Source organism: Nomascus leucogenys, chromosome 19 (genome assembly GCF_006542625.1).
Source record: "Nomascus leucogenys isolate Asia chromosome 19, Asia_NLE_v1, whole genome shotgun sequence".
In the NCBI taxonomy this organism is placed as follows: domain Eukaryota; kingdom Metazoa; phylum Chordata; class Mammalia; order Primates; family Hylobatidae; genus Nomascus; species Nomascus leucogenys.
Window position 1 is genome coordinate 3,149,601 of NC_044399.1, and position 26,770 is coordinate 3,176,370.

Consider the following 26,770-nt stretch of genomic DNA (forward strand, 5'->3'; position numbering starts at 1 on the left):
GTTGCTTTCTAGATCCTTTCAATACAAAATATTCTGATCAAATAATCTTACAAAGGAAAGATAACCTAGCCTCGAGCAAAGCAAAGAGAAAATGATTGATTTGCTGCGCAGTCATCATATTGGGGACCTTTATGAGGCACTGCTAGGCCGTCTCTGCCAGAAATTTCATGTACTGCCCGCGGGCTTCGAAATGGTCAGCGGGCCGGTTGTACGCTGTCCACACCGGTTCTCCCACAAACAGCCGCATGGCCTTCGTGTAGTTCTGGAAAACAGACAAACACACCCAGCATCTCATTAAACCAGCCGGCCTTCTACTTACTTTTATTTATTAACATATCAACTTATTAACATTAATTGCTATAAACACTTTTCTTGCTATTTTTATTATGCGTCTTTAACAATTTAGGCCACATTTTATTCGTGGAAGGACGATTTGTATCAGGTGGTGCAGCTGGCACTGCCTGTCCTCACGCGTCAGGTAAGAGCATCTGGAGCCGAGGCTCGGTGTGGTGTTGAACTCCGCACCTCCACGCTCTCTCTAGAGATACACAGTTAGGAAAAGCACCGGCTCCAGCCCATGTACCCTCCACCTCCTCTCCGCCTCGTTTGGCTACAGTTTTCCTAAGAATTAGCATCAGGGCCCACGTGTTGCTGGTGGGCAGGAGAGGACAATTCAGCGACATCCATCCAAACTAGAAACACACGTGCCTTTTAATTCAGTTTTCACTTTTAGGAATTTACCCTACAGAAAAACACACATAAGTGCAAAATGACAAGCATGTAAGGGTATTTATTACAGCACTGTTCACAAGAGCAAAAAATTGGGAACAATGTATATATTCATCATTGAAGATCAACAACTCACTGAAATAAATTAATGGTTAAACACAGTAAAGCATGTCCAGCGCCAGAGTACTGTGCAGCTGTAATCAGGGCTGAGGCTGGTAGATACTGATATGAAACGGTCCCCAGTGAACATCATGTAGAAAAAAGTAAAATGTAGAACCATGGGCAGAGTCTGCTCCCTCCTGTTTGAAAAAGGGGATAGTAAGAATCCTGACCAGACTGGGCGCAGCAGCTCACGCCTGTAATCCCAGCACTTTGGGAGGCCAAGGCGGGTGGATCACTTGAGGTCAGGAGTTCGAGACCAGCCTGGCCAACATGGTGAAACCCCATCTCTACTAAAAACACAAAAATTGGTGGTGTGCCCCTGTAATCCCAGCTACTCAGGAGGCTGAGGCAGGAGAATCGCTTGAGTTTGGGAGGCGGAGGTTGCAGTGAGCCGAGATCGATCCACTAGATGCCAACCTGGGCAACAAAGTGAGACTCCATCTCAAAGAAAAAAAAAAAAAGAATCCTGACTGACATGCACTTGGATATGCGTAAAGTCCCTTTAAAAATAATTTTTTTTTAACGGAATACTGGTTACTTTCAGGGAGAGAAACTGGGGGGCTGGGAACAGGGGTCAGAGAGAGACCTTTCACCGGGTCCCCTTTCATATTTCTAAATTTTAAACCATGTGCATTTAGTATTTATTCAAAAATTATACTTAAATCTCAGCGTTACCCCAATCACCTCCAGTGAACCCCAAAACTACCTTATCTGTGTTTATTGCCAATCCTGACTGGACTGCATTGCTGTTCAATTCCAAAACTGAAATGTTTTTCAAAGTGACAGTGTGGCAACATGACAACCCTACAGGCGCCTCACCGCCAAGCACAGGCTGGGGCACGGGCTCAGGGGCAGGGCCAGGCTCGTGGGTGTGTACCTGCCGCCACCTGTACCTGCCCCCGCCTGGGTATGAAACGCACACCCGTCCACCAGGATTGCAGGCAGGGTCCGCGGAGGCTGCCACGGAAGGACAGCTGTCACCTCAGACATCTCCTGCGGCTCCACAGAGACTCTCCTTGAAGCACAGGTCAAGGAGCCCCGAGCCCGGCGATCGCACTCAAGAGTCTGCGGAGGCCGCGCAGTTCAGCGGCAGGGATGCCACGGCCAGGGCCACCACACAGGCCAGGCTTGGGGAGAAAGCACAGTGCTCCCACCTTTTCGTCCACTGTGAAGCGGTGATAGATCCCTGCAGGGAGCGTTATCATGTCTCCCTTCTCCATGAAGATCCGGATCCACTTGTCCTCCTTGTCCCTCACGTCGAAGTACCCACTGCCATCCAGGATGTAGCGGATCTCATCGTCCAAGTGCAAATGCTCCTCGTAAAACATCTTAATCTAGTGCAGAAGGAACATTCCTGTGAGTCTACCAGAGACCTGTCACTCAAGACCGCACCCACCCACTCAGCAGACTGAGCCTTCGGTGGGCCAGAGCTGAGGTGAATGGTATTTCTCTCCATAAAAATGAAAACTACACTTGCTAAGAATTATTTTCCTAACAGTTTAAGGGCCAGAGCTGGAATAGTTTATGAAACCTGTCAACAAATGGGCAGTAACTGAAAGTGAACAGACCTGCAGCAAAGGTTCTGAACACTTCACACAGGCCAACTCACCCAACCTGCACGGCCCCACGAGGCGGCTGCTCCATCAGCCCCATTTTACAGATGCGGAAATGGTGGCACAGAGAGGCTTAGTCACCAGCCCAACCTCACACGACGGGACTGCCCCAAAGACACCCTGGCCCCATGCTCACACCCACCCAGTGTGCTGCACACAGCAGTCATGAAATCACAACACACAGGGTGAGTGAGAAGCCAGTGGACGTTGCACGGAGGCAGGCACAGACTCCACAAGCATTTTCTATGTCTTCACATTGACTTGTATTTTTTTTTAGATGGAGTCTCGCTCTGTTGCCCAGGCTGGAGTGCAGTGGCACAATCTCGGCTCACTGCGACCTCTGCCTCCTCGGTTCAAGCGATCCTTGTGCCTCCCAAGTAGCTGGGATTACAGATGCCTGCCACTATGCCCAGCTAATTTTTGTATTTTTAGTAGAGATGGGGTTTCAACATGTTGGCCAGGCTGATCTCGAACTCCTGACCTCAGGTCATCCACCTGCCTCAGCCTCCCACAGTGCTGGGATTCCAGGCGGAAGCCGCCACGCCTGGTCTGACTTTTGTGTCTTTCTGAAGGTGTTTTCTTCCTAACATTTTATAATAAAAATATTCAAGTATGCAAAAACATTGAGAGTATTTTACAGTAAATATCCATACTCCCTTCACCAAGACTGTGCCCTTATAATCTGATTCTGCCTGCACTGTTCCTATCACACCTCCCACTCGGGAGTGTTTTAAGGCTACACACACACACACACACACACACACACACACACAACACACACAAACACACATAAAGACAGGGTTTCACTCTGTGGCTCAGGCTGGAGTGCAGGGGCACAATCATGACTAACCACAGCCTCAAACTCTGGGGCTCAAGACATCCTCCTGCTTCAGCCTTCCCAGTAGCGGGGACTACGGGCGTGCACTACCATACCTGGCTAATTTTTTAAAAAAAATTTTTTCTAGAGACAGGGTCTTACTATATTGCCCAGGCTAGTCTCAAACTCCTGGCCTCAAGTGATCCTCCTGCCTTGGCCTCCCAAGGCACTGGGATTACAGGCATGAGCCACTGCACTCAGCCTACCTTGTTATGCGTTACAAAATCATAAATAAAATGAAAACAAGATTAGGAGGAAAACCTTAAATTTGAAATCAATCTATTCATAGCCACACAGAAAGAAAAGACAAATGGAAATCACTCTTTTTTTTTTTTTTTGAGATGGAATTTCGCTCTTGTTGCCCAGGCTGGAGTGCAATGGCGTGATCTTGGATCACTTCAACCTCCGCCTCCCAGGTTCAAGCAATTATCTGCCTCAGCCTCCCGAGTAGCTGGGGTCACAGGCATGCGTCAGCACACCCTGCTAATTTTATATTTTTAGTAGAGATGGGGTTTCTCCATGTTGGTCAGGCTGGCCTCAAACTCCCGACCTTGGGTGATCCGCCCGCCTCAGCCTCCCAAAGTGTTAGGATTACAGGCGTGAGCCATCGCACACGGCGACAAACGGAAATAACTCTCGAACATATTATTTTGACTACATCCTCAGGCTAAGACAGAAAAACTGCAACCCAAGCTTAGGTTGCACTCAGTAGGCCTGCTGTTTGTCATGGTCTGGGTGCAGCCATGCTGATGCCGTTGTGTGTGTTGTGGGATTGAGAGGATGGGAAAAAATATTGATATGACTGGGAGCCAGGCTTCTCACAGTGAGAGGAAAGATGCAAATACTGATGAGGAAGGCAAAGGAAAGCCCTGTAGATTTAACTGTAATTAGAGGTGTCCGTTTGAACTACTTGACATACACACACACGGACACATGCACACTCACACATGCACACTGTCACACAAGCACACACACTCACATGGTAGCATCCACACAAACCTACACACACGCACACACACATACATGCCCTCACATGTGTATTCACACACTCACATGCACACACGTACACTCTCACATGCGTGCATTCACACACATACATACTTAACACTCACTCATGTGCATTCACACACATGCACACACATGCACACGTGTGCATTCACACATGTACAGATGCGTAACACTTGTGCATACACACATGCACACATACACATGTACACTCTCACATGCGTGCATTCACACACATGCACACATACACACGTGTGCATTCATACACATACACACGTACACACATGCTCATTCACACTCACATGCACACATACACATGTACACACTCACACGTGTGCATTCACACGCATGCGTGCATTCACATGCACACACGCACACATGTGTGCATTCACACACGTGCACACAGACGTACACACGCATGCATTCACACACATGCACACATACGTACACACACGTGCATTCACACGCACGCACACATACACTCACGCACGCATTCACACACGCATGCACACATACGTACACACTCACACGTGTGCATTCACACACACGCACAGTACTCATTCTGTCCATGGAAAGCACCTGAGCACAGTGACTCCGCAGGGCACTCCCATTAGAGTTTCTAAATGCCAGGGCTAGGTGCCAGGAAGAGCAGCTGACCCCATATGAGGTCGGGAAAAGCAGGAGGTGGGCCTGGACACGCTGTGGGTCCAAAAAGTAATGGGCTGGGGATGCATCAGGGGACAGAAGCCAGCTAACGAGGCTGCTGCTTGCCAAGCCTGAGGTCTGGGACAACGTGAAGATCAACATAAATCCCAGCAAGAATAGACCCTAGACCAACAAGTGAAACAAGAAGGCCTCGAGGCCCAGTGGATGCCGAGTGAACAGAGAAGAAGGGGACACGCCTCCTGACAGTGAAAACCAACCCCCGGGTGAGCGCCATTGCATGGCCATGACAGTCACAGCCCACAAAGGCAGGAATCATCACGACTTATGAAAAACGATGAGTGAAAGTTTGAGGGGAAATGGGATATTCATGGTCTAAAAGTAACTTTCCACACATTTCTTACTAGTTACAGAGGAAAAGAAAAGGAACTTCCCCACGGAGAAACTTGACGGACGACGGCTTCACCCAGGGCACGCTGACATCAGCAGTGAGGGGCCTCGGACACGCTTACTCACAATGCCACTGCGTAGGGTTCCCGCTACAAACACACGACCTAACACTGAGGAAACCAGTGGCAATCACAAGATCGTCAGAAAATAAGGTTATTTTAGAAAAACAAAGGATAAGCCTGTATCAGCAGGAGGGTTTTATACCGGGAGAGAAGTAATTCCAGAAGACAGCAATGATGAAGCTAATGTAACTTATAACATCAGCAGCAGGCCAGCCTCTGCTATGAGATAAAACGTGGCTGAGAAGAGGCCGGCTCATCTAAACTTCCACGTCAGAGTCACACCATTTACATCCACCAGAATCTAATGAATCGTAGGGCGCTCAGTGAGAAATAAAGACAATATGTGGACTCTAACCAGCAAGAATCATTTGACATAGAGAAAAGGAACTCAAATCACACGACAGATTTTTGAAAAATTTCCACACCCTTACACTCTTCTGCTCTTAGTTCTATCTGGTATTGTTGGTTCACCTGAGTATGTTTGTATTGTTGGTTCACCTGAGTATGTTTGCATTGTTGGTTCACCTGAGTATGTTTGCATTGTTGGTTCACCTGCATATGTTTGTATTGTTGGTTCACCTGCGTATGTCTGCATTGTCGGTTCACCTGAGTATGTTTGTATTGTTGGTTCCCCTGAGTATGTTTGCATTGTTGGTTCATCTGAGTATGTTTGCATTGTTGGTTCACCTGAGTATGTTTGCATTGTTGGTTCATCTGAGTATGTTGGTACTGTTGGTTCACCTGAGTATGTTTGCACTGTTGGTTCACCTGAGTATGTCGGTATTGTTGGTTCACCTGAGTATGTCTGCATTGTTGGTTCACCTGAGTATGTTTGCATTGTTGGTTCACCTGAGTATGTTTGCATTGTTGGTTCACCTGAGTATGTTGGTATTGTTGGTTCACCTGAGTATGTTGGTATTGTTGGTTCACCTGAGTATGTTTGCATTGTTGGTTCACCTGCGTATGTTTGCATTGTTGGTTCACCTGAGTATGTTTGCATTGTTGGTTCACCTGAGTATGTCGGTATTGTTGGTTCACCTGAGTATGTCGGTATTGTTGGTTCACCTGAGTATGTCGGTATTGTTGGTTCACCTGAGTATGTCGGTATTGTTGGTTCACCTGAGTATGTAGGTATTGTTGGTTCACCTGAGTATGTCTGCATTGTTGGTTCACCTGAGTATGTTTGCATTGTTGGTTCACCTGAGTATGTTTGCATTGTTGGTTCACCTGAGTATGTTTGCATTGTTGGTTCACCTGAGTATGTCGGTATTGTTGGTTCACCTGAGTATGTTTGCATTGTTGGTTCACCTGCATATGTTTGCATTGTTGGTTCACCTGAGTATGTCGGTATTGTTGGTTCACCTGAGTATGTCGGTATTGTTGGTTCACCTGAGTATGTTTGCATTGTTGGTTCACCTGCATATGTTTGCATTGTTGGTTCACCTGAGTATGTCGGTATTGTTGGTTCATCTGAGTATGTCTGTATTGTTGGTTCACCTGAGTATGTCTGCATTGTTGGTTCACCTGAGTATGTCTGCATTGTTGGTTCACCTGAGTATGTTTGTATTGTTGGTTCACCTGCGTATGTTTGTATTGTTGGTTTACCTGCGTATGTTTGTATTGTTTGTTCACCTGCGTATGTTTTCTAAGGAGCTTAGTAGTCACCACTCCATCCTATCAAGAAAAACCAACTCTTTTTAAATCTGTAAGAGAAGTGAAGTCACAGAGCAAACCATCGCCCCTCACACTGTAGAGACAGGCAGACAGAAAGAGCCACGCCTAACCAGAGCAGAAACCCCTATGGGAACCAGGGCTGGGGTCGAGAAACGCAAACTGTACTTGACCAGTTGGGGGCTCAGTGTAGACAAGTCTGAGAGCTAAAAAAAACTCCAGACCCAGTCATCAGGGGCTTCGCACTTTTGTAAATTTTACCTGCAAAAGCTCTACTGGGTCCCAACAGTGAATATCAGAGAAAAATTCCCTGTGCTTCTGGCAGAGGGAGGGAAAGGAGGCCATTCTGAAGTCTATCAGGATACATCTGAAATCTCTTCTTATGAAGGCCTCAACTCAGGAGACCTCAGCCAGCCAGATCCCAGCCTGCTGGGCTTTCATGAGAGTCTGACCTGGGTGAAGGGAAACACACAACTCCAGCCCCTCCAGAACTCCGTGTTATGGACTGAATACTATGACCCCCCTCCGCCCCGTCCATGGCTGAAACCCTACCCTCTCATATGGTGGTATTGGCTGGTGGTGTCTTTGGGAGGTAATTAGGATTAGATAACGTGATGAGGGTGAAGCCCTCATGAATGGGATTAGTGTCCTTATAAAAGTCCCAAAAGAGCTTGCTGCTTCTACCCACCATGTGAAAACACAGTCATCTATAAACCAGGAAGCAGCTCTCACAAGACACCAAAGCTGCCGGTGTCCTGACCTTGGGCGTCCCTGCCTGCAGACTGTGAGAAATAAATGTTTGTTGTTTAAGCCACCCAGTTTATGGTATTTGCTTATGGAAGCCTGAGCTAACTAAGACAGGAGAGGAAGGGAAACCCCAGGTCCAGCCGCTTCCAGCCATCATGTCCCACTTAAAGGAGGGAGCCTGAGAAACGCTGGTGAAGTTCACAGCCCAGAGGCACAGGCTGACTACAGGACTGAGACTGTCCTAACCAACGCAATATGAAGAAATATAAGGCATACTGATTAGAAAGGAAGAAATAAAACTCCCTTTGCTCGCAGATGGTATCACTGTCTAGGTAGGAAATCCAAAAGAATCAACAAAAATAGTTCCTGGAACTAACGAGCAATCATGGCAAGTTTGCAGGATACAGGGTTAATACACAAAAGTTAATCACTTTCCTATATACCAGAAACGCAGCAGGTGATATTTGAAATTAAAAACACAAAACCATATATACCTGCACCCCCAAAAATGAAATGCTTAGGTATGAATCTAACAAAATATGCATAAGATCTACAAGAAAACTACACAACTCTGATGAAACAAATCAGAAACTAAACAAATGGAGAGATTCCAAGTTCGTGAATAGGAAGACTCAGCGGTGTTAAGACGCCCATTTTCCCAACTTCATCTATAGGTTCAGTACAATCCAATCCAAGGTTCCAGCTAGTGATTTTGCACCTATCAGCAAACTGATTGTGAAGTTTATCTGGAGAGGCACAAGACCCAAAATACCCAACACGATATTGAAGGAGAACAAAGTTGAAGAACCGACAGTACCTGACTTCAAGACTTACTATCATGCTATAGTAATCAAGACTGTGACACTGGTGAAATAATAGAAAAATAGATCAACTGATCTTTGACAAAGGACCAAAGGCAATACAATGGAAAAAAAAATGATCTTTTCAACAAATGGTACTGAAGCAATGGTAAATCTACACGCAAAAAAATTACTCTAGACACAGACCTTACACCCTTAACAAAAATTAAGATAATACGGATCACGGGCCAGGTGCAGTGGCTCACACCTATAATCCCAGTGCTTTCAGCCACTGAGGAGAGAGGATTGCTTGAGGCCAGGAGTTTGAGACCGGCCTGGGCAACACAGAGAGATCTCATCTTTGCAAATTAAAAAAAGAAAAAGAAGCCGGGTGCGGTGGCTCACGCCTGTAATCCCAGCACTTTGGGAGGCTGAGGTGGGTGGATCACGAGGTCAGGAGTTCGAGACCAGCCTAGCCAATATGGTGAAACCCCATCTCTACTATAAATACAAAAATTAGCCGGGCGTGGTGGCGCGTGCCTGTAGTCCCAGCTACTCAGGAGGCTGAAGCAGGAGAATCGCTTGAACCCAGGAGGCAGAGGTTGCAGTGAGCCGAGATCGCACCACTGTACTCTAGCCGGGGCACCAGAGTGAGACGCTGTCTCAAAAAAAAAAAAAAAAAAAAAAGCCAGGCACAGTGGTGCACACCTGTAGTCCCAGCTACATAGGAAGCTGAGGTGTGAGGGTCACTTGAGCTCAGGAGATCAAGGCTGCAATGAACGATCATCATTGACTCATTAAAAAAAAGTCTCTTAAAAAATTTTTTTAATGATTACAGACCTAAATATAAAATGCAAGACTCAGCCGGGCACGGTGGCTCATGCCTGTAATCCCAAAACTCTGGGAGGCCAAGGTAGGCGGATCAGTTGAGGTCAGGAGTTCAAGACCAGCCTGACCAACATGGTGAAACCCCGTCTCTACTGAAAAAACAAAAATTAGCCGGGCATGGTGCCACACACATGTAGTCCTAGCTACTCAGGAGGCTGAGGCAGGAGAATCGCTTGAACCCAAGAGGCGGATGCTGCAGTGAGCAGAGATTGTAACCACTGCACCCCAGCCTGGGCAACAGAGTGAGACACTGCCTCAAAAATGAATAAATAAATAAATAAAATACAAGACTATAAAACTTCTAAGACAACTTCTAAGATAGGAGAAAATCTAGACAACCTTAGGTTTGGCAATGACTTTTTAGATATAGCACCAAAGGCACAACCCATAAAATAAGTAACTGATAAGCTGGACTTCACTGAAACTAGATTTTCTGTTCTGCTATCAGGAGAATGAAGACAAGCCACAGAGTAGGAGAATATATTTGCAAAAGACATATCTGATAAAGGACTATTATCCAAAATATACAAAGAACTCTTAAAGTTCAACCATAAGAAAACAACCTGATTAAAAAATGAGCCAAAGACCTTAACAGACACCTCACCATGGAAGATGTGCAGATGGCAAATAAGCATATGAAAATATGTTCCATGTCATATGTCATCGGGGACTGCAGATGACAACAAGGAGATACCACTCTACACCTAGGAGCATGGCCAGAATCCAGAACACTGACCACACCAGAGGCTGGGAGGGTATGGAGCAGCAGGAATTCTCACTCCCTGCTGATGGGAACAACTGGGACAGTCAACTTGGAAGACAGTTTGGCAATTTCACATAAAACTAAACATACTCTTATCATATTATCTGTGAGGGTTAATACTGAATGTCAACATGATTGCATTGAAGGATGCAAAGTATTGATTCTGGGTGTGTCTGCGAGGGTGTTGCCAAAGGAGATTAACATTTGAGTCAGTGGCTGGAAAAGGCAGACCCACCCTTAATCTGGGTGGGCACCAGCTAATCAGCGGCCAGCACAGCTACAATATAAAGCAGGAAGAAAAATGTGAAAAGGCTAGACTGGCCTAGGCTCCCAGCCTACATCTTTCTCCTGTGCTGGACCCTTCCTGCCCTTGAACATCAGACTCCAAGTTATTCAGTTTTGGAGCTCGGACTGGCTTTCTTTGCCCCTCGGCTTATAGACAGCCTATTGTAGGGACTTGTGATCATGTAAGCTAATACTTAATAAACTCCCTTTTATATATATATCTCTCTGTCCTATTAGTTCTGTCCCTCTAGAGAACCCTAACACACTATCCAGCAATTGTGTTCCCTGGTATTTACCAAAACGAGCTGAAAACTTATGTCCACACAAAAACCTGCAAAAGGATGTTTACAGCAGCTGTATCCATTAACTGTCAAAACTTGGAAGCAGGCAAGATGTCTTTCAGCAGGTAAATGGATAAACTGTGGTACATCCAGACAGTGGAATATTACTCAGCAATAAAAAGAAATGAGCTACTAAGCCACAAAAAGACAAGGAAGAACCTTCAATGCATCTTATTATGTGAAAGGAGCCAGTGTGAAAAGGCTATCAACTGTATGATTCCAACTATGGGATATTCTGGAAAAGACAAAGCTACGGAGGCAGTGAAAAGATCAGTGGTTCCCTGGGGTTGTTCAGGGAGGAATGGATAGGTGGACCACAGAGGGTTTTTAGGGCAGTGAAATACTCTGTATGACACGAGAATGGTGGACACGTGTCTTTATACGTTTGTTCAAATCCACAGAATGTACAACACCACGAGTGGACCCTAATGTGAACTGTAGACTTTGGGTGATACTGATGTGTCAGTGCAGGTTCATCAGTTGAAACAATGTACCGCTCTGGGGAGGGAGGCTGGTGAGGGGGAAGGTGGTGCAGGTCAGCGGGATGGGTATGTATGGGAAGCTTCTATATCTGCTTCTCAATTTTGCTGTGAAGTTAACACCGCCCTAAAAAATAACGTCCAGTAAAATTTATTTTTTTGAGACGGAGTCTCGCTCTGTCACCAGGCTGGAGTGCAGTGGCACGATCTCAGCTCACTGCAAGCTCCGCCTCCCTGGTTCACACCATTCTCCTGCCTCAGCCTCCCGAGTAGCTGGGACTACAGGCCCGCACACCACGCCCAGCTAATTTTTGTATTTTTAGTAGAGACAGGGTTTCACCATGTTGGCCAGGATGGTCTTGATCCCTTGACCTCGTGATCCACCTGCCTCACCCTCCCAAAGTGCTGGGATTACAGGCGTAAGCCACCGTGCCCGGCCTTATTATTTATTTATTTATTTATTTATTTATTTATTTTTAATTGTTTTAAACTGAAAGCATTCAGACGCAGAGAAGCTAAAGGAATCCTTAACAACAGATGTGCACTACAAGAAATGTTACACAAAGTCCTTCAGGCAGTAGGGAAAGAATGTCAGACAGAAATATAGACCCTACACCACAGAACGAGGAGCACTTGGAATGAGAGCTACACGGGTAATTAGAGATTTTCTGCTTCTTATTCAAATCTCTACAAGGTAACTTACTATTTAAAAAAAAAATAAAAACAATGTACTGTGGGGTTTATAAAAGTAAATTGGGCCGGGCACGGTGGCTTCATGCCTGTAATCCCAGCACTTTGGGAGGCCGAGGCACGCAGATCACTTGAGCTCAGGAGTTCAAGACCAGCCTGGGCAACACAGTGAGACTCTCTCTCTCAAAAAAAAAAGTAAATTGTCTGAAACAATGGCACCAAGATGACGGGGAGAAACAGAAGCTCAAGCTGTGCCAACATTCAGAGGTGCAATAATACTTGAAGGCTGGCAGGTCGATCAAGGATGGAACTTCTGGTTTCTGGTTGGACACGTAAAGCACTTGGAAGTCTCACGCCCCTTCTTAGATCCAACAGAGAACTGAAGTCGCTGGACAAATTACTACCCTGAATCTGGAGAGAGAAGCGGATACACAGACCCACAACTGAGATCAGTTTCCCAGGAGCCACGAACTGGTAGGAACACTTCCAAGGCAATTTGGACAAACTGCTGGAGGCTGGGTGTGGACTAGCTTGAGGGCGAGATCCTGGACGCCTGGTATCACAGGGACACTGCACTTTCATGGGTTTGCACATCCAGAAACCCCCACCTTGTTCTCACAATGAAGATCCGAGAAAAATCCCTTCACATATCAGGCAATAAAAGGGAAAAAGGAACCATTTTTAAAAACCCCCAGAACTCTGTCCATAACAAAAACCAAGGGAAACAACTTTACCGGAGCCTTCTCTGTCATGGGGGAAGGGCAGCTGGCCAACTGCAGCCCCCTCTAGCCCAAAGGAACAAAAAAGAGGCTAAGAAACACTTCTGAAGATCGGCCCAAAAACTCAGGCCCAGTAAAAGACTAAAACCCCTAATCATAAGCCTAAGATTATATTATAGAACACCTCTCCTCCCCGACGCCTCACCCTCACATCAACAGGCCTCCAGAACAGTAAGTGAATTAAAGCTGCAAGAAATAAATCTCCTTACAAAGGAGTTTTTAGGAAAGCAAAGACATCCAGGGGAGACAAAACAAAACAAGGAAACCGAAGCCTCTGGCATCTACAGCTACAGCAAACATTCAACACGGCACAACTTCTACCCAGATAACATAACACCTCCCGTGAATGGCCTCTTCACCTCGGCTCCTATTAACAGATACAGTATATCAGGCTATCAACAAAAATAACAAGGCATGATATAAGGCAAGAAAAAATATGTATGAAGAGACAAAGCAAGCAACAGAGACTGACTGGGACATGTCACATATTTTGGAATTATCAGATAGAGAACTTTTTAAATTATGGCTATATAGTAAGGGTAATATGGTTTGGCTGTGTCCCCACCCAAATCTCATCTTGAATTGTAGTTCCCATAATCCCCACGTGTGGTGGGAAGGAACCAGTGGGAGGTAATTGAATCATGGGGGCAGTTTTCCCCATGCTATTCTCATGATAGTAAGTTCTCATGAGATCTGATGGTTTTCGAATGGGCTTCCCCCTTCATTCAGCTTGCATCCTTCTCCTTCCTGACATCTCATGAAGAAGGATGTGTTTGCTTCCCCTTCTGCCATGATTGTAAGTTTCCTCCCCAGCCCTGCAGAATTGTGAGTCAATTAAACTTCTTTCCTTTATAAATTACCCAGTCTTGAGCAGTTGTTTATAGCAGCATGAGAACAGACTAATACAAACGGCTCTATGGAAAGAGTAGACAACATGCAAGAACAGATGGGTAATATAAGCAGAGAGAGGGAAGCTCAGAGAGAATCAAAAGAAAATGCTGGAGATCAAAATCACTCTAACACAAACAAAGAATACCTTTGATGGGTTCATTAGTAGAATGGACTAAGCTGAAGGAAGAATCAGCAAGCTTGAAAACATGTCCAGTGAAACTTCCCAAACTGAAATGTGAAGAGAAAAAAGAACGGGGAGCGGGGTTGGGGGAGAACAAAATAGTCCTGAACTGTGGAACAATTATAAAAGATGTAACATATGTATAAATGGTATAACAGAAGTAGAAGAAAGAGAGAAAAGTGAATAAATATTTGAAATAATGTCCACAAATTTTCCAAAATTAATGACAGACACCATACAGATCCAGGAAACTGAGAGAACACCAAGCAGGATAAATGCCAAAATATCTATACCTAGGCATATCATATTAAAACTGCAGAAAGCGAAACACAGAAAACCTTGAAAAAGGCCGAAGGAAAAAATGCACCTAACCTATAGAAGAAAAAAGATAAAGAATTACATCAGACCATTCCTCAGAAACTATACAAGCAAGCGAGAAAAAAAAAAGCTACCAACCTAGCAATCTGTATCCAGCAGAATTATCCCTTAAAAGTGAAGAAATAAAGACTTTCTCAGACAAACAAAAATGAAAAGAATTTGTCGCCAGTAGACTGACCTACCTTGCAAATAAATGTTTACAGTTCTTCAAATAAAAAAGAAAATTATATAGGTCTGAATCTCAGATCTAAGTAAAGTAGAAAGAGACAGTAGAAATAAGAAGAAAACTAAAATCTTTTATTTCTTTGTTCTTCATTGATCTAATCGATAACTGTTTATTCAAAGTAATGTCAGTAACAATGTATTAGGTGATTATAACATATGGAGAATAAAATAAATAACAGCAATGTTGTAAGAAATGGGAGGGAGGAATTGGGAACACTCAGTTATTGGGTAAATGTATACTGTAAACTCTGAGGCAACCACTAAATTTTTTTTAATGATAAGCTAAGAGGAGAGAAAGCAGAATCATATAAAATGTTCAATTAAAACCAGACAAGACAGAAAAAGAGGGGAATATTTAAAAACAACAATAGGCCAGGCACGGTGGCTCACGCTTGTAATCCCAGCACTTTGGGAGGCTGAGGTGGGTGGATCACGAGGTCAGGAGATCGAGACCATCCTGGCTAACATGGTGAAACCCCGTCTCTACTAAAAATACAAAAAAATTAGCCAAGAGTGGTGGCAGGCACCTGTAGTCCCAGCTACTCAGGAGGCTGAGGCAGGAGAATGGCATGAACCTGGGAGGTGGAGCTTGCAGTGAGCCAAGATCATGCCACTGCACTTCAGCCTGGGCAACAGAGTGAGACTCTGTCTCAAAAAAAAAAACAATAACAAAGAACAAGCACAACAAATAGAAAACAGTCCCAAATATGGTAGACATTAATTCAACTGTATTAATAACCAATTTGAACATGAACAATCTAAATATACCTTTAACAGAAAGAAACCATCAAAATGGATTAAAAAAACTAACTCTACTACATGTCATCTACAAGAAGCCCTCTCTAAATATAAAGACACAAATAGGTTAAATGTAAAGGGATGGAGAAAGATATACCATATTAACACAAATCAAAAAAATGCTGGCCAGAGACAGTGCCTCATGTCAGTAATTCCAGCACTTTCGGAGGCCAAGGCAAGAAGATCACTTGAGACCAGGAGTTCAAAAGCAGCCTGGGAAACATAGGGAGACCCCACCTCTATGAACAATAAAAATGAATTAGCCAGTTGTGGTGGTGTGCACCTGTAGTCCCAGCTACTTGGGAGGCTGAGATGGGAGGATCACTTGAACTTGAGAGGTTGAGGCTGCAGTGAGCCATGATGGCACCACTGCATTTCAGCCTGGGTGACAGAGCAATACTCTGTCAAAAAAGGAAGAAGGGAAGGGAAAGGAAGTGGGAAGGGAAAGGAAGGGAAGGGAAGGGAAGGGAAGGGAAGGGGAAGGGGGAGGGGAGAAAAGGAGAGGAGAGGGAGGGGAGGAGAAGGGAGGGGAGGGGAGGGAGAGAGGGAGGAAGGAAAGAAGGAAGGAAGGGAGGGAGGGAGGGAGGGAGGGAGGGAGGAAAGGGAAAAAGCTGAGGGAGCTATCTTAATTTTAAAAACAGCAAAATCATCAGAGATAAAGGGGGACATTATATAATAATAAATGGGTCAATCTTCCAAGGGAACATAACAATCTTTAACACATATTTATCTAACAGCTGAGCATCAAAATATGTGAGGCTAACACTGATAGAATTGCAAAGAAAGATGACAAATCCACTATTATAGTTGGAAATTTCAATACTAACAGTAATTGACATCCAGCAAGCAGAAAATCAGTAAAGATATAGTTGATCTGAATAATACCATCAATCAACTGTTCTTATTGGCATTCATAGATTACTTCATTCAACAACAATGGAATACCCATTCTTCTCAAGCTCACATGAAACATTCACCAAGACAGATAACATTCTGGACCATAAAACAAGTCTCAATATATTTACAAAGACTCAAATTATACAAAGTTTATTCTCTGACTGCCCCAGAAATAAATTAGAAACAAATAAAAAAATCTAGAAAAATCCCCAAATAATTGGAAACTAACAAATATCTAAAAACAAAACATCCCCACAAGTCAAAAATAAAATTAAAAAGTAAATTAATTAGAATGTATTTAAAATTAAATGAAAATAAAAAATATATCAAAATTATCAAAATTTGTGTGATGCCACTAAAGCAGTACCCTGGGGGAAATTTACAGCACTAAATCCCCGTACTAAGGAAAGAAAAACAACACTCTGAGAGGCCGAGGTGGGAGGATCACTTGAGGCCAGGAGTTCAGGACCAACCTGAACAACCTGGTGAGATTCCATCTCTACAAAAACTTAAAAAAAAAAAAAAATTAGGCAGGCTGGGCACAGTAGCTCATGCCTGTAATCCCAGCACTTTGGGAGGCCAAGACAGGCGGATCACCTGAGATCGGGAGTTTGAGACCAGCCTGACCAACATGGAGAAACCCCATATCTACTAAAAATACAAAATTAGCTGGACGTGGTGGCACATCTGTAATCCCAGCTACTCGGGAGGCTGAGGCAGGAGAATCGCTTGAACCCAGGAGGCAGAGGTTGCGGAGAGCCAAGATCGCACCATTGCACTCCAGCCTGGGCAATAAGAGCGGAACTCTGTCTCAAAAAAAAAAAAGAAAAATTAGCCCGGCATGGTGGCACATACCTGTAGTCCTAGCTATTCAGGAGGCCAAAGTGGGAGGACTGCTTAAGCCCAGGCATTCAAGACTGCAGTGAGCTATGATTGCACCACTGCACTTTAGCCTGGGTGGCAGAGCAAAATAATAATAATAATGTCTGTTTCTAGAATAATAATAATGACGAAGAAAGAACTCAAATCAGTGACTTCAGCTTCCACCTAGGGAACTCAGAAAAAAGAGCAAATTAAAACATGTAAAAGAAGACAAATTATAAATGTCAGAGCAGAATCTAATGAAACAAAAAATAGAAAAAGAGAAAAATCAATGAAACCTAAAGTTTTTTGAGGACCAATATAATTGATAGGCCTCTATCCAGACTCAGGAAAGAGAGAGAAAACACAAATTATCAGTATCAGGAATGAGAGAAGACAGCACTACATACTCTACAGATATGAAAAGGATAATAGAAAATATTCCAAATATTTTTATGGCAATAAATTTGACAACTCAAATGAAATGGACAAATGCCTTGAGAGAAACAAACAAATAATGCTCATTCAAGAAAAAATGGGTTACCTGAATAGCCCTACATCTAGTAAATAAATTGAACTCACAGTTAAAAACCTTCCCACAAAGAAAACTACAAGCCCAGATGGCTTCACTGGTGAATCTCCAAACATAAGGAAAGAATAATACTATCTACACATACTCTTCCAAGAAACTGAACAGGAGGGACTACTTCCCAGCTCATTTTATGAGATCAGCATTACTCTGATATGAAATCCAAACTAAGACATTTATATAGTTTGGCAATGTGTCCCCAACCAAATCTCATGTTAAATCGTAATCCTGAATGTTGGAGATGGGGCCTGGTGGGAGGTGACTGGATCACGGGGATGGATTTCTCATGAATGGTTTAGCAGCACTCCCTTGGTGCTGTCTTCACCACAGTGAGTGACTTCTCACAAGATCTGGCTATTTAAAACTGGGTGGCACTTCATTCTCTCTCTTGTTCCCATTCCTGTTATGTGAGATGCCTGCTCCCACTTTGCCTTCTGCCATGACTGCAAGCTTCCTGGGGCCTCACCAGAAGCAGATGGTGGTGCCAGGAAGCAGATTTCCTGTACAGCCTGAAGAACTGAGACGCAATTAAACCTCTTTTCTTATAAATTACACAGTCTCAGATATTTCTTTATAGCAATGCAAGAACAACCTAATACAGAAAAAATGGTACCACAGAGTGAGGCATTGCTATAAAGATACCTGAAAATATGGAAGCAGCTTTGGAATTGAGTAACAGGCAGAGATTAGAAGTGTGTAGAAGGCTCAGAAGGAGACAGGAAGATGAGGGAAAGTTTGGAACTTTTTAGAGACTGGTTAATTGATTGTGACCAAAATGCTGATAGTCATACGGACAATAAAGTCCAGGCTAATGAGGTCTCAGATGGAAATGAGGAATTTATCGGGAGCTGGAGCAAACATCACACATGTTTGCCTCAGCAAAGAACTTGGCTGCATTCTGTACATGCCCTAGGGATCTGTGGAAGTTTGAACTCGAGAATGATGCCTAGAGTATACGGTAGAAGAAATTTCTAAGCACCAAAGTGTTCAAGATGTTTCCTGCCTGTTTCTAACAGCCTATGCACAGATGCAAGAGCAAAGGAATGACCTGAAGTTGGAACTTATATTTAAAAGGGAAGCAGAGCATAAAAGTTTGGAAAATTTGCAACTTGGCCACATGGCAAAGAAAGAAAAAGTTTTTGAAAGAGGATTTCAAGCAGGCTTGTAGAGCAATGACTTCCTAGAGAAATTTGCATAACTACAAAGAAGCCAAGGGTTGATAGCCAAGATAATGGGGAAAAAAAACTTCAAAGGCATTTCAGAGACCTCTTCCTAGAGAAATCTGCATAACTTCAAAGATAGTCAAGGCAATGGGGAAAAAACCTCAAAGGCATTTCAGAGACCTTTCAGCAGCCCCTCCCATCACAGGGCCAAAGGTCTAAAAGGAAAATATGGTTTCATGGGTCAGGCCCAGAGCCCCTCTGCCCTGCAGAGCCTCAGGACACTGCTCCCTGCATCCCAGCTGCTCGGGTTCTGCTAGGGTTCTAGCCTCAGATCAAAAGGGCCCAGGTACAGCTTGGGCCACAGCTCCAGAGGGCGCAAGCCATGAGCCTTTGTGGCTTCCATGTGTTACTAAGCCTGTGAGTGCACAGAGTGCAAGGGTTGAGGCTTGGGATTCTCCACCTAGATTTCAGAGAATGTATGGAAAAGCCTGGGTGTCTAGGCAGAAGTCTGTTGCAGGGTAGAAGCCCTCATGGAGAACCTCTACTATGACAGTGCAGAGGGGAAATGTGGGATTGAAGCCCCCTCACAAAGTCCCCACTGGGGCACTGCCTAGGAGCTGTGGGAAGAGAACCACCATCCTACAGACCCAAGAATGATAGATTCACTGGCAGCTTGCACCCTGCACCTGCAAAAGCTATAGGCACTCAAAGCCAGCCCATGAGAGCAACCTCAGGAGCCCCTGCAAAGCCACAGGGGCAGAGCTGCCTAAGGCCTTGGGAGCCCACTCCTTGCACCAGTGTGCCCTAGATGTGGAACATGGAGTCAAAGGGTATTATTTTGGAGCTTTAAGATTTAGTGGCTGCCCTGCTGAGTTTTGAACTTTCATGGGTCCTGTAGCTCCTTTCTTTTGACCAATTTCCCCCTTTTGGAATGAGAATATTTACCTAATGCCTTTGCCCCCTTTGTATCTTGGGAGTAACTAACTTGTTTTGATTTTGCAGGCTCACAGGTAAAAGGAGCTGAGTATCAGATGAGACTTTGGACTTGAACTTGGGACTTTTAAGTTAATGCTAGAAGAAGTTAAGATTTTGGGGGACTATTGGGAAGAGATTATTGTATTTTGAAATTCAAGAAGGGCATGAGATTTAGGAGGGGCCGGGGCAGAATAATACAGTTTAGATTTGTGTCTCCACCCAAATTTCATATTGAAATGTAATCCCCAGTATTAAAAGTGGGACCTGGTGGGAGGTGACTGGATCATGAGGGTGGATTTCTCATGAATAGCTTAGCACTATCTTCTTGATGCTATCCTCACTACAGTGAGTAACTTCTTGTGAGATCTGGTCATTTAAAACAGTGTGGCACCTTGCTCTCTCTTTCATTCCCACTCCTGTTATGTGAGATGCCTGCTCCCACTTTGCCTTCTGCCATGACTGTAAGCTTCCTGAGGCCTCCCCAGAAGCAGATGGTGGTGACAGGAAGCAGATGCTTCCTGTAGAGCCTGCAGAACTGTGGGCCAATTAAACCTCTTTTCTTATAAATTACACAGTTTCAGGTATTTCTTTATAGCAATGCAAGAATGGCCTTATACAGACATTAAAAGAAAAAGAAAATATTTCATTTATTAGTAGTGAATATAATGATATTGCTTTTCCAGGTAATCCAGGGCCCCCTTACCTTTTCTTCATAATTTGGTAGTTTATCTTTGCATATGGTTATGATGTCCATCCAGGAGTAGTTCCTCTCTCTTCGGATCTTTTCTAATTCTGGATCATTCTCGTATTTGTCAGCATCCAGCTAAAAGAGTTAACCCACCACAAACAAGAGCTCAGATTAACAAGGAGATGTAGAAACATTCTCTTTCTGGATCTCCAATATGATTTTATACTCCAAATTTATCATTTGTTATTTTGTCAACCCTCAACTAACTCTCTTCATCTCCTCTAGCCATTTAATGGATTTTCCATTCTCCAAAACACCAGCTATACACACAATGGAGTTCTGTTTGATTTCTGCCTCCCTTCTCTGCAACAGTCCATCCCAGGGGATTCTTTTTCCCATTTTGAGATGATGGTCTCACCACCTCAAGCCTGTCTGATCTCTCCAGAGGTCCCTCACTGTGCCCTGTTTCTCTGCCACAATCCCACCCATGAGTCTCATTGATCCTCAATGCCATCTCTTTAGTCAGTTTGTTTCCATGAGCCAAAACATTGCATGCCCTCACAGCTTGCAAATAAAACTCAAGTTAATTAAGCTGGAATGAGAAACCTTCTATCATCTGGCCCCAGCTGACTTTCCTACTTCTATCTTTTCCTGTCTCCTACTTTTCAAAGAACTCTACATTCTAAACCAAATAGGATGATTGGCTATCTTAAAAATATTTGATATTTTCACATCCCCATAACCTTGCTCCTGACAGCTTTCTATGCCTAAAATTCCCATTCAACATTTTCATTTATCACAATCCTATCTCTATTAAGGTTCAGTTTTACTGTTCCTTCCTGACGAAGCACTTCCCTGATGAAGCTCCAGGCAGAATTCATCTGAACTCTTATTTAAAACTATTGGCAGTGAATCTAGCACACTTTGTTTTGCAATAAACTGCACATTATATCATCTCTACTTACTGAACAACAAACTCCAGTGTTGCAGGAAGTCAGGGACTTCGAATGGAGGGACCGGCTGGAGCCACAGCAGAGGAACATAAATTTTGAAGATTTCATGGACACCTATCAGTTCTCAAATAATACTTTTATAATTTCTTATGCCTGTCTTTAATCTCTTAATCCTGTTATCTTCGTAAGCTGAGGATGTATGTCACCTCAGGACCACTGTAATAATTGTGTTAACTATACAAATTGATTGTAAAACTATGTTTGAACAATATGAAATCAGTGCACCTTGAAAAAGAACAGAATAACAGAGATTTTTAGGGAACAAGGGAAGACAACCACAAGGTTTGACTGCCTGCAGGGTCGGGCAAAAAGAGCCATATTTTTCTCCTTGCAGAGAGCCTATAAACAGACGTGCAAGTAGAGAAGGTATCACTAAATTCTTTTCCTAGCAAGGAATATTAATATTAATACCCTGGGGAAGGAATGCATTTCTGGGGGGAGGTCTATAAACAGCTGGTCTGGGAATGTCTGTCTTACGCGGTTGAGATAAGGACTGAGATACGTCCTGGTCTCCTGCAGTACCCTCAGGCTTACTAAGGTGGGGAAAAACTCCACCCTGCTAAATTTGTGGTCAGACCAGTTCTCTGCTCTCAAACCCTGTTTTCTGTTACTTGTTTATCAAGACAATATGTGCACCACTGCACATGGATCCTGACCAGTGGTTCTGCTTTTGCCCTTTGCCCTGTGATCTTTGTTGGACCCATATCAGTAGTTCTGCTTTTGCCCTTTGTCCTGTTCCCTCAGAAGCATGTGATCTTTGTTAGACCCTTATTAGTAGTTCTGCTTTTTGCCCTTTGAAGCCTGTCATACTTGTACCCACTCCCTGTTCTTATAACCCCTCCCCTTTTGAAACCCTTAATAAAAACTTGCTGGTCTGAGACTCAGGTGGGCATCATGGTCCTACCGATATGTGATGTCACCCCCAGCGGCCCAGCTGTAAAATTCCTCTCTTTATACTGTCTTTCTCAGCTGGCCGACACTTATGGAAAATGGAACCTATGTTCAAATATTGCGGGCGGGTTCCCCCGATATTCCAGAAGTACTAGTCATCGATATGTTATTTTCTACAAAGATGACTCTAAAACTTAGCATATCCACTGCATGATATGCACAGTACTATTTGCTATGGTCTGAATGTGTCCCCCCCAAATTCTTATGTTGAAACTTAGCACAAATGTGATAGTATTAAGGGGTGAGACCTTTAGGATGTGATTAAGTCATGAGGGCAAGGCCTCATTTATAGGATTAGTGGCCTTATAAGAGAGATGGAACTGGGCACTGTGGCTCACACCTATAATCCCAGCACTTTGGGAGGCCAAGGCAGGCAGATCACCTGAGGTCAGGGGTTCAAGACCAGCCTGTCCAACATGGTGAAACCCCATCTCTACTAAAAATGCAAAAATTAGCCAGGCATGGTGGTACACGCCTGTGATCCCAGCTACTCGGGAGGCTGAGGCAGGAGAATCACTTGAACCCAGGAGGAGGAGGTTGCAGTGAGCCAAGATTGCACCACCAGCCTGGGTGACAGAGCGAGGCTCCATCTCAAAAAAAAAAAAAAAAAAGAGCGAGAGAGATGTAAGGGAGCAGTTTGCCCCTTCCACCACATGAGGACAGAGCAAGGAAATGGCCATCTAAGAGGACAGGATCCTCATCAGACACTAAATCTGCTGGCACCTTAATCTTGGACTTCTCAACCTCTAGAACTATAAGAATTCTACAAATTGCTGTTGTTTATAAATTGCCCAGTTTAAGCTCTTTTTGTCATTTTGTTATAGCAGCAGGTATTTAGTTTATTCCAAGCTAAAATAATCTTCCAATTGTTTGTACATATGAGAAAAGGTTTTTTAGAACTCTATGTCACTAATAACAGATTGATTAAACAGATACACAAACGTCCATATGTGTTACCTCTGTTAAAAATTATGGGAGATGTTATATATATATATAATGCTAATATGGGGTGTGTGTGTGGTTAGTTTTTTGGGTTTTTTTTAGAGATGAGGTCTCAAACTTCTGGCTTCAGGCAATCTGCCTGGCTCGGCCTCCCAAAGTGCTGGGATGACAGAAGCCACCATGCCTGGCCCAGGAGAGGTCACTGTTTTGGACTGAGCCCCTGCACTAGGCCCCAAGATGAGACCAAACCAAAATGGAGCCACTCATGCCATATGCCACATGATCAAACTAAAACTTTAAAGAAGGAGATGGATCTGAAACAGACCAGCTTTTCCTGAGATCAGAAGATTCCAGTCTTCCTGAGTCAGAATAATAAGGAAGTCGCTTCTGCTTTAACCCTTAGGAAAAAAGGTAACCTAATGTAACTTGATGTTAACCAATCAGCTTTTTTACCTATTCCCCTGTTTCTTTGTTGCCACCCTACAAAACCCACTGTTGTGCTATTACCCTGTTGAGCTCTTATTCTATTTTGTAGAATGGAGGTTGCCCTATTCACAAATCAAGAATAAAAGCCAATTAGATCTTTAACTAAATTTGTTGTAATTTTGTCTTCCAACAGCACTGATCCAGAATGGATATTAAGAAAGCATATAGGCCGGGCACGGTGGCTCACGTCTATAATCCCAGCACTTTGGGAGGCCAAGGTGGGTGGATCACCTGAGGTCAGAAGTTTGAGACCAGCCTGACCAACATGGAGAAACCCTGTCTCTACTAAAAATACAAAATTAGCCCTGCATGGTGCCGTGTGCCTTGTAATCCCAGCTACTCGGGAGGCTGACACAGGAGAATGGCTTGAACTCGGGAAGAGCAGGTTGCGGTGAGCCGAGATCATGCCACTGCACTCCAGCCTGGGCAAAAGGAGTGAAACTCCGTCTCAAAAAAAAAAAAAAAAAAAAAAAAAAAAAAAAAAAAAAAAAAAAAAGAAAAGAAAAGAAAAAGAAATATAAAAGAATATAAAAGAATATAAAAACACACAGGACATTAAAACCACAGACTAAACATGATTTAATTTTGATAGCCCTTTGACTCAGAGCAGAACTAGACGGTAGGAAAAACTATGTTTGAGCCCATGTAATAATTTAAAAGATGTCTATTAAAATAAATCTTGTTTTATTCTTCGAATACTTTTAGAAGCTGACCTGTAATCTCACTCTTGTTCTTAAAACCGTCAAATGCACAATGAAACTCCCGAAGTGTATTAATTTGAACCCTCTGGTTGTTTGGATCGTGGATAGACATTATAAGCCAAAATTTATTCTCCTCTCATTAATGGAAAACTATAAACCACTTGATTGCTTTGAAGATAGTACCCTCCAGCAAGGTAAGTGTTAAACCTTATCCTAGGAAAAGACAAATACTATGTAAACATTAACATGCATGCCCTGTTTGGCACTGGTATGCCAACTGTCACTTCCCTCTTCTGTTATCTAGGATAGAACAAGATGATCTCCAAATAGATTATGCTGGAATATTCTATTCTATAATCCTTTCCCAAGGGAAAAAGTGTAGTGTCCGGGTAACCCTGTGTATTTCATTTAAATCACAAGAATGAAGATTAGATCCAGTCACGCCGCAGCCTATCCCTGAGGCCTCCCCTGGCCCTCTCTTTTGCAGTAAACCTTTGTTATTGCAAAACCATTTGCAAATAAACAAGGTGAGCGCATCAGGACTGGTGCTGTGCAACCAACGGGACACCGGTGCAAAGCCTAGCCCCGCCTTGCAAAGCTAGCGTTACAGAGGCAGGGCTGACACCGGGCCCGGCCGGGACCTAAGCCAGCTCCACCGCCCGCTGGAGACGCCCCCACCCCACCACCGAGCGCGACCCCCCGAGCATCCCCCACAGACCGCGGCAGGACCCCGCCTCGATCTGCTGGCGCCCGGTCCCTCCCCCAGGACACTTTCAAGCGGAGTCCCCCTTCCTCCGATAGAAGAAACCCCTGGGCCTTTGACCGAGGTTAGCCAGGCAGGCGCAGGGCATCGGACAAGCGATCCCACGAACTCGCAGCCCGCCTCCGGCGAATCTTGCAGCCCTGCCGGCCGACCCTTTGCGCAGCCCCTGACTCGCCAAGTCTGCTGCTGAGCATGCGCAGCACACCCCAGGCAACAGAAACAGACCGCCGACCCCCACCAGCCCGGCTGCTGAGCATGCGCAGCCCAGCCCAGGCGCCGGAAGCCGACCGCCGACCCCGTAAACTTCGCTGCTGAGCATGCGCAGCACACCCCAGGCGCTGGGAGCTGACCGCCGACCCCTCAACGCCGCTGCTGAGCATGCGCAGCACACCCAGGCGCCATGCAGCAGGCCCTGACCACCCAGCCCCACTGCTGAGCATGCGCAGCCCACCCCAGGCACCGGGAGCGGCCACGGACCCCCCAATCCCGCTGCTGAGCATGCGCAGCATACCGCCGCTCCCAGGCCGCTGTCCGGCACCCGGAGGGGTCTGTGCGCGGCGTTTGGGGGTCGGCGTCGCCCGCAAGCTCTGCGAGGCTTGGGCCCGCGTACCTTCCAGTAGAGCACCCCGAGCCGCCGCAGCTGCTCCAGGCCCACCGGGCGGCCGGGGTCCGGGCGGTGGGGTTGCCGCGGGTCGCCCGAGGCGTCGTCCATATACCAGGCCTGCACCATGACGCGCAGTGCTGGTGCTGTCTCCGAACCCAGGGGCCGCGGTCGCAGCCTGGCGGCCGCGCTTTCTTTTATAGGGAGGCGTGGACGCGCATGGGAGCGGGGATTGGGCGGCGGGGTGGAGGCAGGGCCGGCGCAGGGCAGGACCCACGGCTCCGCTGTTTTTGGAGGCAAAGGCATTCAAGCCCCGGCCCTGTCCTGGGCACCTTCGGACCTGCCTGAGGCCCGCGGCCCGGGGCCAGCCGTTCTCCAGACGCGCCGAGCAGGTGAAGCTCACCGTAGGCATCGCACGTGCCTTGTGTGTGCTGCTGCGGTCTCCCTGCACCTTCAGAGCAATCTTGTGAGGCAAACGACGTTAAACGTGTTTAGAGCATGGAAAGTAAATGCAAATAAAAAAAAAAAAAAGGATTTTGTTAAGCTCATGCAGTCCATATGGGCACAGTTGAGACTTCACAGCTCGGACCCCAGGTGAGACATTGTCCCCCACCTCCCCGCTCGCCGGACTTTTGCAGTGTCGGCATTCTGCAATGCTACCCT

The 26,770-nt window shown here is 45.0% G+C and overlaps 1 protein-coding gene across 1 annotated transcript; it reads right to left on the minus strand.

The window, feature by feature from the left end:
• ADI1 (acireductone dioxygenase 1) lies at window positions 1-26,323 on the minus strand. Its single transcript, XM_003281660.4, has 4 exons — window positions 26,117-26,323; window positions 20,666-20,785; window positions 2,046-2,225; window positions 1-262 (listed from the first exon to the last, which is right to left on the minus strand). The coding sequence occupies exons 1-4, from the start codon at window positions 26,234-26,236 to the stop codon at window positions 143-145; spliced, it is 540 nt and encodes a 179-aa protein (XP_003281708.2). The 5' UTR covers window positions 26,237-26,323; the 3' UTR covers window positions 1-142.
• Between the last annotated feature and the right edge of the window lie 447 nt (window positions 26,324-26,770).

Excerpts from the sequence above, each read along its gene's own strand:
- ADI1 (XM_003281660.4), bottom strand. The coding sequence starts at position 26,236 with ATGGTGCAGGCCTGGTATATGGACGACGCCTCGGGCGACCCGCGGCAA. Across the intron at positions 2,226-20,665 it reads TACCAAATTATGAAGAAAAG|ATTAAGATGTTTTACGAGGA; the intron begins GTAAGGGGGCCC and ends CTTCTGCACTAG. Across the intron at positions 263-2,045 it reads GCTTCACAGTGGACGAAAAG|AACTACACGAAGGCCATGCG; the intron begins GTGGGAGCACTG and ends TCTGTTTTCCAG.